The 20,163-nt window shown below is 34.1% G+C and overlaps 1 protein-coding gene across 1 annotated transcript; it reads left to right on the top strand.

Moving 5' to 3' along the window:
* Nucleotides 1-16,351: 16,351 nt before the first annotated feature.
* Nucleotides 16,352-18,073, top strand: LOC108330946 (thioredoxin-like 1-2, chloroplastic). Its single transcript, XM_017565547.2, has 4 exons — nt 16,352-16,902; nt 16,982-17,164; nt 17,288-17,452; nt 17,557-18,073. Exons 1-4 carry the CDS (start codon nt 16,693-16,695, stop codon nt 17,794-17,796), a joined length of 798 nt encoding a protein of 265 aa, XP_017421036.2. The 5' UTR covers nt 16,352-16,692; the 3' UTR covers nt 17,797-18,073.
* The last annotated feature ends 2,090 nt before the right edge of the window (nt 18,074-20,163 follow it).

Here is a 20,163-nt window from a genome sequence, read left to right as displayed (position 1 = left end):
ATGTGTGTGTCATGCTCCTTCCAATTCCGCGTCTTCCATTTTTTGTCATTCATTATGATAACATAGGTTCCTTTTAGTTCACTAAATTTTATGATTTATTTAATATTTAACTATTCCTAAAATATTGTTTTAACGACCATTTTTAATTAGAGAGGTCAAAATGAGTTGAAATTCAAAAGTCAATTCACTCTATTATGGATTTGGATTGGGTTGAGTTTAAAAAATGTGAAATTTTAATGCGAATCAATTTTGACATGGCTCGTTAAGAATCCGATTTACTCGAGTTGAACCCGTGATGATTGGGTTGACTCACCAATATAAAGACCTGAAAAATAGAGTGTTATAGAGTAGATAGTTGTGTTAAAATAATGAGACATATTATTTTAATTTAAAATAATCTTATAATATAAATAGAATTTTATAAACACTTCTCATTATTCTAAGAACACTTCATCTCTCTAGACACTAGTGCAGAAAGGGCTTTAGACGTCCGTTCTTTTGGCTTTTTGACGTCCGACCTACCCCCAATGTCTTTGTGGGTGATGTTACTCAGACGTTGGGGGGTCCACAACGGACGTCTATGTAGACGTCTGATGTGTCAGCCCCGACGTCTACGTAGACGTCCGATGTGTACTCTCGGACGTCCACATATACGTTCGATGTGCACCCCTCGGACGTCCACATAGACGTCCGATGCCTCCTCCCCCGACGTCTCCACAGACGTCCGAGGTGTATCCCCCGACGGCCATATGTCTGAATGGTTTTGTGCTAGGGATTGGGTCGGACGTCGGTTTGTGCACTGCCAGACGTCTACTGGGCGTTTTTTTTTAAAAATTAATTTATTTTTGCAATAAAACCACACCTGAAAAGCAGAAAATTGTCCCAGAACAATATAGTATAATATATATATATATATATATATATATATATATATATATATATATATATATATATATATGCGTTTCATAAAAAGAAAGTTCTACTTAATGTAAAAAATAATCCACTACCAAAACTATCAAGATTAAACTTAAACTAAAACTAAGCAATGTTCAACAACAAATAAAACTATTCCTAACTCCATCTTTGCAGAAGATAAGCGGTCCACTCCTGCCTTATCTGCCTAATTGTGTCCTCTGGTATAGGAGATGTACTCTTGAAGCGCTGTAAAATTCAAGAAAGATTCATTATGGTTTCATATATGTTTGAAGATGAATTTGATTTGTAATGTATTCAAGGTATACATCATTACCTCATTCCAGTCATTTGTAATGACAGCTCGAATGATGGTCTTAATCCAACACATCACATAGAAGCCACATTCCCATGAATCTAGCTGCTGGTTACACTAAAATGACAAACTAAATAGTTAAGAATTTAGATCATTCAATAACATAGAAAATGAATTAGAACTATAAATGACTTACAACCTTTGGATACAAAATTTGAACCAGTTGACCTCGAGATTTACCAATAACTCTGTACAGATTGAAAACACAAAGTATAATTAATATGACTATATTTATCATAAAAGTTGAAGGTGAACATCAAATTCAAAGTCATTTTTGGAGAAACACTTACCCTTGAAGCATTGTTCTCAAGTCATTTTTCATCTTCCTATGCAACGAACAAAACCATATAATTTTACATGCTTTGGGAATGATGACCACCAGCTGCCAGTGCAACCTATCACAAAGGACAAATAGTTATTTAACTAATTAAGGAAACTATAATAATGAACTTTTACATATAACAACACATACCCATCAATGTATGGCACAAGGTATACGTCTCTTTTTGACTCATCCATCCATGTTTGCAAATAATGTTGTCTGTTTTCAAGTGTGTTACCAGACGGTTGAATGGTCTGAGGTTCAACAAATCCGTACATGGAAGACCGACCTTGGTCTACAACGATTGTGTCCATGTACCTAAAACAACAAAGTTAAGTTGTTAGAAACTATAAGAATCTAAATAAAAGTAATATGAAAGACAAAATTTACTATCTTACATGCACCACAGTTGAATGATGGAAATATTCAACATCCTGTCTCCCCTAATCACCTCCAATGCATCAGACAATGTGATATATATTGGCACATGTGGGGGAAGACCAAATACTCTCAAATCCTAGTATAGTTCTAATGGTGCTTTCTTCAACCTGGGTAATCTTGTCATTAGCTTTGATAGAGGATCATCCTCCGCTTCAGCCATGTCATCATCTTCATGTATGACTGTATCATGAATTGGCTGCTTTTGAGGACGTGTGAACTGAAGATAAGAATTTACGTCAAAGAGTTATCAACAAATATTTGAAGAATAAACATAGAAATACTAATAAAAAAGACATCATACCTGTGGAGTAGCGATGTGTGACATGATCAATGCTCTAGGCCAAGCTATAAATGATCCTATGGCCTCCCCCACAAAGTTAATTTCTGGAGTGGGTACAGGCACCTGAGCCTAGGGATCCCGAACCTCGTCAATCGTCACACGCATGTGGTGGGATAATATGGGAACACCATGAATAGTCTGCCCTTCCTCAAGCACTCGTCCGACAACCACAATGCATGGGGGATCCCTATCAACCAACATCTCATATTGACCGCTATACTGAGTAGGTTCTACAGTAGAGCATGATCCTCTAGTGCTGACACGAGGTGGTGTGGGAGTTTCAGCGGTCCCCATGTTGTCTTGCGTCTCGAATGCAGCTTCTCTTCAAGCGCTCTTTGTATTTCTTTTTGTTCTTGTAGCTGCTCCATGAATCGTTGCTCCATTGATCACATGCTTTGGTTGAGTCTTTCCTCCCACTAAAGATCTATCTGCCTCAGTGTCTCCTAACTCATTGATGTTGGGGTTTTCTGTGCAGGGCCAAAGTAGTCACGAAGACCAATCACCCCAGGAACTCCACGTACACGTCCTGGGTGCTCGGGCCTTCCAATGACCATTGTTAGAATGTCGTCCCTACCTTGGCCAGCAAATATGCCCTGAGTTTGCTGCTCAACCAACTCATCCTGCACATAAAAAACCAAGTTACTTAGAAGACATGCTGTGATAGATACACAATCAAACAACTGTTTAGAATTTGAACTTACAATTCTTTGTGAGATCAAGGCAGCTGAGGAAGATGTCATGTTCCCATCAGATTTAGTCCGAGCAGCCTTCCACAGCTCGTACCTAGCAGGTGCAGGTGCTAGGTCCGGCGACTCAAGTCCCAAGGCATCCGCTCTAGACTTTCTAATTTTCTTTTCTAGTTTTGCATAACCACCTCGTGATAACAAGTGTGGTGCATCGTTTAGCCTTTGTCTTTCTTGGGCGGCTAACCTTTTACCCTGTGAAACCATGTATATAAATAAGTGTAAAATCATAAAAACTCAATGAAAGACTTTTTAGATGTTAAGAAACATACCTTCCATTCGTCAGACTCTCTAGATGCCCGAAACTGTATCCAGTCCTCCTCTGTGAAGGTATATTGCTGACATGGATTTTCATGTTGCTTGTCTCCAAAGACATATAGTCGTGTCAGCCTTGTCTTGAAATCTCTCCATCTTATCGCTATATGCGATAACACTTTCTTTCTATTTTGTATTGTGTTTGGAATATCATAATGTTGCTGTTTAAAACAAAAAACATGTTATTGATAAGAAAACATGAAAGATATAAGTATATCACAAATTGCATGAAGTATAAACATACCTGAATATCTTGCCATAAGAGGTTCTTGTCGACCTCTGGGACGTCATCCAAAGTTGCATGAAGGATAGAGACATGACTTTTTGCTAACTTACCTAGATAACTCCTAAACCTATCAGCATTTGGCCCTGATGGATGACCTAATCTGGGGTCGATATCAACATGTCTCCTCTGCCCATCCACGCGTCCAGATGTCACATCTGCCAATCGTGTGACGCCTCGACCACATCTGGTCTGTCCCGATCCTGAGTCTGAGGCCGACATACCTGAAAAATTATACAAGGTTAGTAATAATTCAATTATGATGAACATATATATAAAGTCAATAAAAAAAAATATCACAACCGATTAAGATATTGTTTTTTCCCAAATTCCTTCATTGTGATCACTACGAATTGCCTGGATGACATCGGCAACGTCATCAACTGGGTCTTCAATGGGTCTAGATGCAACAGATGTTGTCTCAAGTATATCAAGAGAACGGTCATCATCATGTCCATGCATGTTTTTTCCTTCTAAAACCACTGACCATTTTTTATTCGCTGGATCATTTACGTAGAATATTTGTCTTGCTTGACTAGCCATGATAAATGGTTCATCAGTGTAATTCATCTTGTTCAAGTCTACCAATGTGAAACCAAAGTCATCTGTCATGACACCAGAATTTATATCAACCCATTTACACTTGAAAACTGGGACTCTAAAAGTGACGTAATCAACTTCCCATATTTCTTGTATTATTCCAAAATAACTCATGGATGCTGTGATTGGATTTTTGTCTTTAGAACTAGCAAAGTGCACAGCCTCAGCTTGTAGTGTGACGCCACTATTTTGAACTCTACTTTTGTCATCTTCTACCTTTGTCTGAAAAGAAATATTGTTTATATAGTACCCACCATATGTAATGACATCTGTGTTCGGCCCACGAGATAACCTCAATAAACTTTCAGAAACATGTGGAGTCGCATAAATATTTTTCTTAAACCATTGTAAGAAGGTTTTCACATGTTCATTAAGATGCCATTTTTCACTCATTCTTGGGTTTGCTGCCTTTATTTCATTAACGTGGTTAGAAATGTAAGGAATCACATCAACATGTTGTTTAAGACGTACAAATGAGCTTGGTCAACTTCTTTTCTGCTAACACTTTGAATTCTCACACCTCGAACACCCTTACCTTCACATTTTCCTTCATGTTTGCTCTTGGGAAGACCCACGGGTTCACAAGATGGCATATAACTTGAACAAAATTCAATGGCTTCTTCTGCAACGTATCGCTCTATGATTGAAGCTTCTGGTCTATACTGATTCTTGACATATCCCTTTAAGTTCTTCATGTATCTTTCAACTGGGTACATCCACCTTAAGAAGACCGACCCACATATTCGAATTTCTCTAACTAGATGAACAATTAAATGTACCATGATGTCAAAAAAGGAAGGTGGAAAATACATCTCCAATTGACATAGTAGTCTTATTCCTTCATTTTCCAATTCATCTAAACCTCGAGGGTCAACAACTTTCTTGCAAATGGCATTAAAGAACAAACTCAGACGTGTTAGAATACCCCTAACAGAAGGAGGTAATATGCCTCGAATAACAACAGGTAACAATTGTTGCATCAATACATGACAATCGTGAGACTTTAAACCAACTAACTTTAAGTCTTGCATAGAAACAAAGTTACTAATATTTGAAGAATAACCTTGTGGAACCTTCACACTTCTTAAACAGTTACAAAAACTTTGTTTTTCTTTTTTAGAAAGTGTGTGACAGGCTGGGGGCAGATAGGTGCGTCTTCCTATTATCTGTGGATGTAACTTAGATCGGATTCCCAAGTCAGCCAAATCTTGTCGTGCTTTTATTCTGTCTTTGCTCTTCCCTTTGACGTTTAATAAAGTTCCGATGACACTATCACAAACATTTTTTTCAACGTGCATCACATCAATACAATGTCTAACATCAAGTTCACACCAATATGGAAGCTTAAAAAATATTGATCGTTTCTTCCAAATGTTTTTTGCAAAGGTACTTTTATGATGTTTTCCAAACACAATGTCAATGTTTTTGACTTCGTTGTACACATCTTCACCATTCCGGGGTCTGCACACAACCTCATCCTCAACACTTCCATTAAATGTTTTTTTCAATCTACGATAAGGATGATTACGAGGAAGGAATTTTCGATGTCTTGTATATACCGTCTTCTGACCATGCTTCAATTGAAGGTAACTAGTGTTTTCTTCACATATGGGACATGCAAAATGACCTTTAACACTATAACCGCTCAAGTCTCCATACGTTGGGAAATCATTTATAGTGCAAAACAACATTGCACGCAAACGGAACTGTTCCTTAACATGTGAATCAAACACGTCGACCCCTTCTTCCCACAACAATTTCAAATCATCAATTAAAGGTTTTAAGTAAACATCAATGTCATTTCCAGGTTGTCTAGGACCCGATATCATCATGGACAACATCACATATTTTCTCTTCATGCACAACAAAGGAGAAAGATTGTAAATCATCAACATAATTGGCCATGAACTGTGTTTGGTACTTAAGTTTCCATAAGGATTCATACCATCAGTTGCAAGTGCAAGTCTTAAGTTTCTTGGATCTGCACCAAATTCTGGAAATTTCTCATCAATCTTTTTCCATTGTGGTGAATCAGCAGGGTGTCGAAGAAGATTATCGCACTTTCTTTCGTCAAAGTGCCATTTAAGGTTCTTTGCATCTTCTTTAACAGAGAACATACGTTTGAATCTAGGTATTATAGGCAAATACCACATCACCTTAGCAGGTGCACCATCATTACCTTCATTAGCAGTGATTCTGTTAGATTTCTTTTCAAAACGAGATAAACCACATGTTGGACAATACTTTAGCGAAACAAACTCCTTTGTGTACAAAACACAATCATTAGGACAAGCATGTATCTTTTGATATTCAAGACCCATTGGACATAAAAAAAATTTGCCTCGTAATTACGAATAGGTAGAGTATTATTTTCTGGAAGCATCTCCTTCAACAACTCCAACAACTCGGTGAAACTTTTATCGGTCCATCCATTCCTTGCTTTTAAACTAAACAACTTTAAAGTTGCAGAGAGACGTGTAAAGTTCGAGCATCCTAGGAACAACGGTTGCTCTGAATCATTAATAAGAGAATCATACAAATTAGCTCTTCCAAAATTATCTTCACCGACATCACGTATCATGTCCTCTAAATGGTCACTCATCCATTCTTTCACATAATCCGTTCCTCGTGACGTGGTAGGCTGGTCCAGTACTTCTCCATACCAAGTCCAAACGGTATAAGTCCTCATTATACCGAACATGAATAGATGGTCACGCACATTGCCTAAGTCTTGCCGTATTTGATTAAGACAACGAACACAAGGACAAAAATATGTCCCGTTCACAGACTTAGCATTTTGTTCAACGTATTGCAAGAACTCCGAAACACCCTTATCATATTCTTCACTGATGCGACGTCATTCATCCAGCTTCGATCCATACTATGTTCGTAAAATCATCAGTATAAGTTTTTTAACTCTCACAAGGTTAGGCCCTACCCATTCAAAAAAATTAATTTTCATAATTTGCTAAGACACGTGCAAAGAAGTCTACATCATAAAATTGATAAGATTTTGGCAACATTTCGCAATTGTCTTCGAAATACACGAAATGAGAGTAGTCAACGATGACCACAATCAAATATGCATTCGGAGAACAACACAAATACTGAACCGAAATTTGATCAATCTTATCCATAAACTCCAACTTACATGTTATGGCAAATTATGAAAATTAATTTTCTCAAACTGTCCAATCGGACAATTCAAAATTTAACACAAACGATTAAAAGATTAATCGTTTGTGTTAAATTTCAAACGGGAACTAAGTGTCACTCAATGATTTGATACTTATATTCTAACATGACAATTATAATAACACAACTAATACATGCATATTCAAAAGCCAATAACACATGCAGACCTTAAAGAAAAAAACATGCATACACAAAACCCAATAACATGCATACAAAAAACCTTATCAACGAAGAAGCTAACCTGAAAAGCAGATTCCAAATGAAACGAAGGGAAATCGAGGAGGGAACGACCTAAAACGTAGGCCAAAAACAGTCAAAAACGCCACCCAAGAACACGCAAGAAACTGCACCAAAACGCACCGAAAACAATTTTTAATCGGTTCAAATCAAAGATATTTCATCACAGAGTACTTTAATCAGATTAAAAGTAAATTTAAACGGTTCAAAAGAGAGAAAACGCACCTGGAAATGCAATGCCGCAGAGAGAATTCACGGGGAAGACGATGAACAGTGAGCGTAACTTCTCGCGGGTTCGCGTTTTAGTATAAATATCATTAGACGTCCGGTACTTGGGGGCCCCGACGTTTATAATACTATAGACGTCGAGGCCATCACTAATATGACGTGTTTTGGATTTAAAAATTGATATTCGCGTGGGTTTTAGACGTCCGTTGGCGGGCCCCGATGTTTATAATATTATAGACGTCCCCTCCACAACGGACGTCTACAGTCCACTTACTTACGGATATGCCACTGGTCAATTATTTACGTGGGTGTTTTTGTGGACGGACGTCTATGGGGGGACGTTAAAGGCCAATTTTGCACTAGTGAGAACTCAATTCCTCAGAGTTCTCTGACTTCTCTCTACAATCTCTCTCTGCTAAGTTATCTGTTCGACGATCAGGAGGTGCCTAGGCGATCCTGGCGTTGAGGACTTCATTTTGGACCGATCAATTTTGTGTTCTTCAGCTGGTAAGTGGTTTCCACTATTATACGTTTTCTATGGACTGTGAACATGCACTGTTTTCGCTTTGCATGTGGTTAACAGTTCTTCCTTCCAGTTGCTAGCTCAATTTAGGTTCTAGGTGTTGTTCTCTATCACCAATTGGTGAGTTGTAGGTTTCTGTTGAGTTCCCTTGCAGTGCAAGGTACGGTTGGAGCGTTTCTGTGAATGTGGCTGTTTATCTCTGAGGTAAGGGAAGCTAGGTTGTGTTTCAGTTATCAGTTTGTGTTGTGTGGGATAATTCCGTGTTATTGTGCTGTTTGGTTGAAAATTTAGTTGATGAATGTATGTTCTTAAAATGTTAAATTGTGGAGACTGTGGAATGATGATTATGAACTGAATTAGATGTTGTGTTCTGCTGTAATTGAATATATTCAGGTGTGAAATGGTATTGTGGTGATTAAGTAAATGTGAAGTGATTTGAATGTGTTTAGTGTATTTTAGAGGAAGTCAGGTAGTGAATTTGAGTATTAGAGGTCAAGTGTTGTTAGAGGCTGTTGGGGTAGTTTAAACAGGTCTTTTGTGACTTGTTTGAGTCATCAAAATGATTAAAATCAGGTTCAAAGTGGTCAATTAGGATTTGGGTCTCTAAGTTGATGAAATTGAGGTTTTAGAGTAGGATTTGATGCATAAACACTTTAGATTGAGGTTAGGAAGGTCTAGAATCATTTAGTCAAGTATAAGTAAGTATATACAACAGATTAGGAGTGTTAGAAGTTGGCAAAGTTGAGTAGAATTGGTAAAGAGGGGTTGAGTTGCATAATTCTGCATAATTTCGTTCTGTAGATTATGCAGACTCGCTGTGCAAATGGATTCGCATAGCGAGTCACCTTGGCGAGGTGCTCTCTGCTAAGGCACTCGCATAGCGATGGGTGCGCTGTGCGAGTAAAGTGAGAGGGTTGCTCTTTGTTGGTCAATCCGCATAGCGAATCAAAACGCTATGCGACTGGTTGGGGTCTGGAACCATTATTCTTTTTTTTATTCGAACAACGAGTGGGTTTCGCTCTACGAGTGTTTAAGAAGTCTGAGTCTCTGTCTGAGGTTCTCGCATAGCGAGTTAGGACGCTATGCGAGGGGTTGGGATCTGTTACATTTCACAGTTTATTCGCATAACAAGTTTAGTCGCTATGCGAGTGGTTATGAGGAGTTGGTCTCTGTCTAAGAATTTCGCAAGGCGAGTTAGGTAGCTGTGCGAGAAGCTTATGGCTTCGTTGTGCGAAAGTGTGCGCTATGCGAGGGGTTCAATTCTAGTTCGGTTCTCTTGTGATCTTAAGTTGTTTTAAATGAACAATTGAGTGTTGTATGAAGTAAGATGAAGTTGTATCATGTAATATCTGTGGTGATTGATGTGTGTTGTAATTAAAAGTGTAAAGTTCAAGTGTGGTTATTGGACGTAATTCCGTGATTCTCAAGGAGATGAGACATGGTGGTGCCCCATGTTGTGATTCAAAGTGAAATCTCCAGTTGAGATTCAAGTAAGTTTAGAATGGATGCAGGAGCTTAGTCTTGGGGGTTATCCTGAAACTCCAATGGTCTTTCATTCTCAAGTAGAGAGGATTAATTCATGTCGTGAGGAGTAGCAGGAGGTCCTAGTCTTGGGTGCTTCCAGTATGGCCCAAGGTGAGTGATAACAGACCAACCTCGTGAGTGTGGTAGGGTGAAAGTCACCATAGCTCGGCAATTATTCTAAGTCCGGACAGTCAAAGTCAGTGTGGTGTTATGTGTAAAGGGTTTAAGTGATGTGAATGAATAATATGTTTGTATGAAGTTAAATGAATTGACGTATGATTAATCTTTGTTTAAACTAGCTTACCCTGTTGTGTGCTTGTGTTTTGTATGTTCTGTTGTTCTTCTTCTGCAATGACCATCCTTTGGATGTGAGCAGCAGAAGAAGAGGTTTCTCTGGAGCAAGCATTGGATGGAGGTGATGCTGTTGAGTAGTTGGATTAGTTATTAGTGATCTTGTGTATAGTTTTGAGTTTCCTTTGGTTTGTATTTATATAAAGTTTAAATTTATAGTTGTTTTTGGATGACTGTAAAGGAAACACTTTATACTCTAGATGGATAACTGTATTACTTTATCATGCATGTAGCTTCTCTTTAATATAGTCTATACTATATATTTTGGGGATGTTACAACCAATCTACCTATTTTTTTTTATTTTTTTAATAAAATAAAATTAATTAAATATTCAATGAAACAAAATACCTTACAACTTAAACCCTTATTCTCTTTCTGCAAAACCCTTTTTTTAATATCAATTGATCCAATTATTATTGTTTCAATTTGATTGATCAAAATAACATGTTATAAGAATAATGGAAGAAGAGGGTGAAAAAAAAGTTAAGTAAGCTAGTAAGTTAACCAGTTTAACTTACCAACCATATTCAAATTTTGTTCGACTCGCTAATAAATGAGTCAGATACTCACTAAGTGACCAACCCGTGATAGATGGGTCGATCGAGTCGGATCGGATAGTTAAGTCTTTAATATAATTTATAATATTCCACAAGATATACAACTTTATTTTTGTGATAATATTACTTTCTAATGAATAAAAAAATAATTTGTTTATTTAATAACATTAATAATAGAATATTCTTTTTTAAAATAATTAAATAATTTATTTTTCTGAAAATAATCACTAAACAGTTTTATTAATATAATTTTATAAAATTATTTTTATATATAAAGAGAATTTGTGACATCTTAACTTTATTTATTTATTTATTTATTTGTTTTATTAATTAATTTATTTATTTTAACTAATGTTACAATTCTAAAATATTATATATATATATTTTGAAAGAATTGCAACACTTTCATTATTTACCAAAATTACAACACTTTCAGTATAAATGCTTACTGCTCTCTTTTTCTTTTGATTTTTCTTAAATAACTCAGATCATAATTTCTGTATGCTTTGTTTTAAACTAAATTTGCACCGCTAATGAACACAATGTTTTACAATTAACACTATATTAATTTATTTACACTCTCAGTGTTTGGTAGGAAGAGATTCAGAAGAAAACTGGCTACAGAGTAAAGCAAGAAGAGGAGGAGGATGTATGTGATGTCGATACAAAGACCTTTGTTGATCAGCTCTCTGAATATTTTAACGTCAAGACGCCTGAGGTTTACTATTTTATATACATTCAAATGATTTATATGTCCATGTATAAAAGCTGTACTTCTTGTAACCTTATATCAAGATCACAATAGCTATTAAGCTAATAAATCTATACAATAAGATTCTCAATTAAGTAAAACCAATAATTTTAGTTAATTCATAGACATCATAACTTGATTGGATCTTTGGCAGCTAAGTCTGTTGTATTATGATATCTCTACACAAGTTGACTATGTAGTGAAAATGTGCACAATTTATATTATAGAGGTTTTTACTGTTATAATTGAACTTTTCACAAATGGTTGATCTGTTTCAGACTGGAAGGGCTTTTAATACTTATTCTGCTTCTACTATCACAGGGCCACCAGTGCATTGTATGTGAAATATGAACTCATCCTTTATTACTCAATATATATACAGGGTTGAATTTATCAAGGAAGAAGTTTACTATAAAATACTGAATCTAATTATATAAAAAATTAAAATAACTTTTTCATAAATTAATATATTAATGAACTTTTTATAATATTTTACTTTCTTTTATCTTTATTTAATATGAGACTTGAATTCACGCTTGAATTTCTAACCTGAACTTTCTTTGAGATTGACATCGAAGACAACTTTTATCAATATTGATTTGGTGGTAGCCCTTTTCTCCCTGAGATGGTTTCACTCATTTATCAGTCAACTTTATAGACAGTCCTTTCTGTCCAAATCTAATGAAAACCCAATTGTTAGGACTTGCACATGTATCATTTTAGACCTTGACAATTTCTTATCTACTTTTTGTATCTTTCTTCTCTAATTAGCATTTGTATTTCAATGTTACTCTTCCTTCCAAGGACACGACAGTTAAGTGTTGTGATGAGGTTGATCTGGTGGCTAAGGTAAAATGACTTACTTTGCATTACAATATAAGTTTCACAATTTTGGATCGATAAGTTGGTGCGTCTATCTAAACTTTAGGTTAATTTAATTATGGTTTAATTACTTCGGAAGTCTCTATTTCTGCATATTTGTATTATTTGGATTCTCATATTTTGAAAGTTTTTAATTGGGTCCCTATTTATGAAAAATTGAATCAATAAAGTCTATGTCATTAAATTTTATGGACGACGTTAAAAGTATTGTCTGATGGCTAGGTGAGGTGGCATCTCATAAACACGTGGCACGCAAAGACTTAAATAATTATTTAATTTAAAAAAGTTTAAAAAAGTCTCTACCACATCACCACCCTCACACGTCATCATCACCATCTCCAGACAAACCCTAATTTCTCTCCAAGAAACCCTAGCCGTCGCACCATCCAGCGTAGTCACCGCCATCCTCGCCGGCAGTTGTCCTCTTTAACGCATCACGCGCCACCACCAAAGCTATGCGACGAGAACGCGAGAAACCCTAAGTCTCCACGGTGCTATGCGACGATGCTTGAACTTGGTTTCTGGTTTGCTTGCAGGTCTGATTGTGGTTGCAGGTGGAGGCAAGCAACGGCGCGGTTAGTGGTGGAGAAGAGTGGTGATTCGCGATCTGCAGCAGCGGTGTATGGTGAACGATTCTGTGGTGGAGATTGGACGACAGTGCTGTTGGTGCGACGACGATTTGGCTGGTGCGAGGGTGAAAATAGTGAAGATTGGTGGTTGCGACATAACAAGGGATCACGTTGGGTGGTGGCGCGAGAACGAAGGCCGAATCGCGATGGCTTGCGATTTACATGGTGGTGTTGCTGCGGTGTAGAGCTTGCGTCAACGAAGGGCTTCGTGATTTGGATTTTGGGTTCTGTTTTCTGGGAATGATTGGCAGGTCCGGTGATATGCGAAGGTGATGAAGGTGCAACTGAAGGGAGAAGACGCTTTGGTGGTGGCGCGTGATGCGTTGGAGATGACGGCTATCGACGAGGATGACAGTGACGACGCTGGATGGTGCGGCAGCTAGGGTTTCTTGGAGAGAAATTAGGGTTTGTCTGGAGAGGGTGATGATTACGTGTGAGGGTGGTGATGTGGCATGGACTTTTTTAAACTTTTTTTAAATTAAAAATTCATTTAAGTCTTTGTGTGCCATGTGCTTATGAGATGCCACCTCACCTAGCCACCAGGTAACACTTTTAACGCCGTCCATAGAATTTAACGGCAGAGACTTTATTGATTCAATTTTTCATAAATGGGGACCCAATTGAGAACTTTCAAAATATGAGGACCCAATTGATACGAATATGCAGAAATAGGAACCTCTAAAGTGATTAAACCTTTAATTATTGGTGGTGTTTCTTATTCAACAAATGGCAACTGCCACGTTTAGGGTCATTTATGGAGCGTGCAAAACAATGATTATAACTGACACTAGTGATTCTCTCGTGCTACTTATTTTTCTACTAAGTGCTTCTCTCTACCCCTCACCAGTCTCACCCTACACCTTCCAATTGACAGTTATGTCCTTCATTTAATAAAATCTAAAAAATTGGAATAATGGTTTAATGATTTTTCAACCACCAACAACCCTTAATCCTGTGCTATTTTACTATAACCCGTGCATGCACGTCATCTCATTTCTTCATTGTTATGTTAACCTTGTACTATAAGCTTTTGCATGCATCCCAATCTTAATTCTCCACGGTTTCATTTCTTACTTTCTTGTTTCATTGAGTTTTATTTCTTTCATTGAATTATATTTGTGAGAGGTTATATGCTGTTTTTTAAATTTAGATTTATGTTGTTTTAGTTGAATGCTGTTTTAGTTTTATGTTGTTTTTCATTTCCTTATATATATTATTATAATAAATGCTTGGAGGTTTCACTCCATATAACTAGATCCGGTCATGGCCGAAGTTGAAGACTTGTCACGACACATTTTAAAGAGTTCGAAGATGATATGATTTGTTTTTTAAATATTTTCTTTTTTAATATTATACTTCTTTTATTTACATTAATGAATGTATTCTATGTTAAATCATGGATAAAATTAATTTTAATTAATTTTAATGTACTTTATATATATATATATATATATATATATATATATATTACTTTTTATTATAAAAAATAAATTTTATTAAATTAAGAAATTATAAATATTGATAGGTAATTATAAATAATATAATATAAAAATAACCGTTTAAAATTTACACAATTTTTGAAGACTTGTCACGACACTTTTTGTGGAATGATAGTGGTTTAAAAATAGATCCAAAACTTAAATATAATAATAATAAAACCAATATTAAAACTTTTCATTGCATTAATGATTAAGAAATTTAGTTTTATCACTTCCGAGTTATTTTACATCCTATACTTTCAAATTTTCATAATGTATTTCAACTTAATAACTTTTTCATGTTATAGACTTATACAGTACAACTAAAAAAAATTGCCTATAATGTGTTTCCTATTAGAATTGGACATCGTATCATTATTCAAACTTTGAAATAAAATAATAACTTTAGTAAAGATAATGTGAAATAAACAAGAAGATACTGATGTGCAGCCCGAAAATTGGAAAGTTATATATATGAAAAAAATGTATTCACATCCTGAAAAATGTAAAAAAGTAATATAATATCCTTATTTTTAAATAAGTAGATTAATTATTTATTATATGTATACTTTAACTATAAAAGTTATAAAGAAATCACACACTTTAATTTATATATTAATATTATAAAATTCTACATACATTAAAACTTGTATTTAGTATTTTATCCCGTAATGTCTCGGTGGTTGTAAATTAACCAATGATCCATCTAAGGAAATATAATAGAATAAATAAAAATAATATTTATAAAATATTTTAAGTAGTGAACCAACCGTTAAGATAAAAGTATTATCAATGTCTGTGCAGTGAGAAAAAGAAATATCTTTAGAATGTCCTTATTCATAATAATATATTTTTATTATTTTTAAAGATTTTATTGTTTCAAATAAAAGTTATGAAAATGTAATTAATATGATTGGTATATAAAATTATGATATAAAAAGGTTTAAATATCAAGAGTTTTAAACAAACATGCATAAGAATACAATTAATATATACTCACGGTTATTAAATATTTTTTTAATTAACTATTAATTTATAATAATAATAATAATAATAATGAGTTTACAAACTAATCAAATGTTATTTCAAAATACTCTACATATAATGTAGGTTTAAAAGTAATAAGTTGAAAATAACTATCATCCCATCAATTTAATTATTTTCTTTTCGATGATAATGGATTCAATAAATAACTTGGATTTATTGTACTACAGGGAAAAGATGAATAAATGGGAGTTTAATTCTTACACAAAGTCACTTATATTTTATATTTTTGAGTGAGTGAAATAATTTTAATAAGTAATGTGTGTTTTGAAGCAAGTTATCAAATTTAACCTAATTTCTGATCTCAATCAACATCAAATGACACAGTAACTTGATAGTTGTAATTTTTTATTTATCAAAGAGAGTCTCGCATGCGACAAGATTGAGACAACTCAACAGCAGCGATCAGGCGGGCTTGTATTCGGTCATAATTATCCTTAATAAATGCAAAGGATAACGGTGATGTGGATAATGTTCACCATCCAGTAAAAAGAAAGATCATGAAATCAAAACGGATAAAGTTACTATGATCTATTAGGAAAGTATCATTCACTTCTTCACCTTCTACTCACAATGCCATCTAGAAAGACCCCACCAACTATGCTTTCATTTCAATCTTATTATAAAATGGAAAACACTACATCTAATCTCTCTCATGAGCTCATCAAAAACATTCACAAGAAAGTAACACTTTTTGTCCCTTTGAAGCTCGCCCTCTTTAGCTTTTATCCATTGATTACCAGGAGACGCCTTTTGTGGTTTTTGATTTTGAGGCTTGACATTCTTAGAGTTTTATCAAAGTTTGCAAAGCTGGAAATTGTGCTCCACAATTTCATTGTTGGGTTTGTCTACTTTGGTTTTGGTTCTTAGGCTGAAACTAGTATAGCCGAAGACACTAATTTCATCTCATGATCTGTAAGTTGAGGACCAAGATCCTTTCTTTCTGAGTTCATACTAATCATGGCACGCTCTTTAAAGAGTGTTTTTATTATTTCTGAATTGAATGAGAGCATGCTTGGCTCCAAAACAAAAGGAGCTTTGAACAAAGCAAAATCAAAGGGTTGTTCTGTTTTGAACAATGCCTTCATGGGAGAATCTGCTGCCCTAGATGAAAAAGGTTTAGGGTATTGCAGTTCAAAAGCCTCTAGCAGTAGCAGTGTTGCTGTTCATGTATGTTGCACCTTTGTTTTCTGGGTATCTAAGCCTTTTTTCTTCCCAATGGTACTTTATTACTTTATTTTTATTTCAGGCGCAAGCAACAATTAGTGTTAGCAAGAGTTTGAAGTGGTGGGAAAAGAACCTGAAGCCTAATATGACTGAGATCCATTCAGCACAAGAACTGGTTCATTCTTTGCTCAAAGCTGGTGATTCATTGGTTGTGGTTGACTTCTATTCACCTGGTTGTGGAGGTTGCAAAGCCCTTGATTCAAAGGTATATGTATGTGTCTTTGTTCTGGTGAAAGAATTCTATATACCAACTAAAATTCTTATGCAACTTTTCTTTTTCTTTTTCTTTTTTCTGGTCACAACATTTGACATGGTTTCATGTGACCAGATCTGTCAAATAGCTGGATTGCACCCAAATGCAATATTTCTGAGAGTAAATTACGATGAACTGAAAAACATGTGTCACGGTTTGCGCATTCACGTGTTACCTTTCTTCAGATTCTATAAGGGTGCGGAGGGTCGAGTTTGTAGCTTTAGCTGTACCAATGCAACTGTAAGAATTTTATTTATACTGTTCTCATCATGTGCTATGTTTTTTTTCTTGTCTTTTCTTAAATTATGACGTTATTCTATGTCTATGTTATTGTTATGTAACAGATCAAGAAATTCAAGGATGCCATGGCAAAATATAGCAATGAAAGGTGTTATTTTGCTCCAGCTAAAGGTTTGGAAGAATCTGAACTGAAAATTTTGGCCTCAATGGGTGAAATATCAAATGACTCTTCGCCGTTGGTATATCCCAAACATGAGAAAATGAAGAATTTGGTTAATGATTTTTCTGAAGTTTGGAACATGGCTAGTAACAGCAGGGGAGTTATGAAAGACAGTATGTTCTGAAATTGATTTTGAAACTACCAAACAGAGCATTTATTTATTTATTTTGTCTTGTTTTAGGATGAAGATTTTGGTTAAGTAAAACAGCTTCATACCATTTATTTGTTTATTTCTAGGATATTTACTAGTTTTTATTTATTCTGTAAATTATTTTATTTAGTGTTGGGGGAGGGCTTAAGCCCTAGCAATTTAATTTTAAGTGTACTGAGATAATTTCATAATCTTCCTTTTATCTCAAAATCATTGTGATTTATAGAATCTTCATGGTTGTTTTATATAATTCTTTGTTAAAAAATAAGTTCATTATATGTTCAGTTTTATGAAAAGATAACAAAGTTTTGGAAATTAAAATGCTACATCAGTTATGAATTTGGCTTTTGTTGAAAGTCATAATCAATAGATGCTTCTTCCTCATATAAAGTTTTTCAAATCAGTTACTCCTTCACCTTCAAGTACAGAAGAAATAAATAAATAAATTCTGTAAGAGTTATTTTTATATTATGTTATTTTTTATTTTTGTGTAATGAAACAAATTTTTTAATTTAAAAAATATTTAAAATTGTTACAAAAATATTCCTAGCTTTTCAATTTATGTCACCAACACCATTTTTAAAAATTAATTTATTCAGTATTTTCAAAGTATAATTTATCTTTTAGATTGTATGCTATAAAATTATTTATTTTTATTTTTTATATATTAATTTTTTTACTATCTGTAAATTTAAACAATAGAATCTAAAAAATAAAAAAGTTATATATCCAGACTAAAGAACTTAAAAGGATATTTGTAAATACTAAAATAATTGTTTTTAAATATAAAGAAAAAAAAGTAAAGTTTATACAACTTCTTAGGAAGTAATTAAATATTAGGAAGATCAAGAGTAATAAAATAAAAACAAATGTATTTTTTTGCACTGATGTTGTAAGTACATTAGGTGCAGCAGTATTGATCCAAGAGAATGATTAACTCAGACTTTGTTGGTATTAAAAAATATGACTGTTGATGAAGTTGATTCCATAGTTATAGTCTTTTTGATATGAAATTTAGAGTTTTGAATTCATTTTAGATATAAATTATAAATTTAATTAATTAAATTTAATTTAATTTCTAATTGAATCAAATTATAATTCAAGATAAAGTCTTAAGATACTCTTAAATATCTTACTTATAGACCATGTTGATATATCTATAAAAAATCTGCTGAGTAAATCTGTGTGCGCATGCTGTTTGTTAAATGCAAATAAACAGTATGCGAAAACTTGAGCTTATATATGCTTTTTCTTTCTTAATTTTTAAAATTGTATCAATTTCTTTCTTAATTTTTTAAAATTGCATCAAAAAGCACGTTAATAATTTATGGAATTATTGAAAAGAGAGACAAATGTAAATATTTTTTAATTTTGTTTATAGTAAAATATTTTTTAATTAATTATATTAAATAATGGTAATATTACTGACATATTTTGCTTCTATTTTATAATAATTTCTAACCTTCTATGTGCTTTAAATAAATATGTACTTCCAACTACGTATAATAGAAGATAGAAATTTTATTTCTATCATATATATAAAGATAGAATTTATTACATTTAACTTATTAAATAATTTAAAAAAATATTTTTTTTTGTGTTTTTTTTTATTATAAACATTTATTTTCTATTCTATTGAAAAAGTAATGAGAAAATACTATGGAAAGACTTTCATAAACTCACCAATTCCTTTTAATAAATATTCCAACGTTCAAGTTATCTTATTATGTTAGTAAACAATAAATATGTGATTAATGAAAGCATATCAATATATCTCGTAAAATGCATTATTTATACTTATAATTTATTCACTTTTATACATGGATGGCCTAAGTCTATTGGTCCAAATACTTGTTGATTTATGAATAAATGTAGTTAATCATAGGTTATGATAGTTAAGTGTCATGTATGTTGTTGCATTAGCTATGGGTTGAGTACATGTCGACTTAGTAATCCGACATGTACTCGTCAAAGGACGAGACCTATTATGATATGATCAATACTCGATCATATACAATACACCACCCTTAGGCTTTACATGTGGCATGTTAAAGGCTTATGAAGAGCTTTACCAAATCAAACTTTAATTCTTCAATTTTTTACTTTTCGATCGATAGTCGTCTTGCAAAGAAAATCATACATTAATAGTCCCCTAGACTCGAGAAGCATAATGACAATGAGGTTGTAATAATTAGGTGTCAAGTATGATGTGGTCAGTAGGCATAAAGGTATGAGACTTGTGTGTTGCACATGAAACGATGCAATGCAAGGAAGGGATAAAGTTACAACTGTTAGCCTTTAGATTTAGAGAGATGAAATGGTTGTGGGGAAGGGGTGGGA

The sequence above is a fragment of the Vigna angularis genome, chromosome 4, assembly GCF_016808095.1.
Source record: "Vigna angularis cultivar LongXiaoDou No.4 chromosome 4, ASM1680809v1, whole genome shotgun sequence".
NCBI classification, from domain to species: domain Eukaryota; kingdom Viridiplantae; phylum Streptophyta; class Magnoliopsida; order Fabales; family Fabaceae; genus Vigna; species Vigna angularis.
The sequence above is the reverse complement of the archived record's forward strand: the minus strand, read 5'-3'. Positions and strand labels throughout refer to the sequence as shown.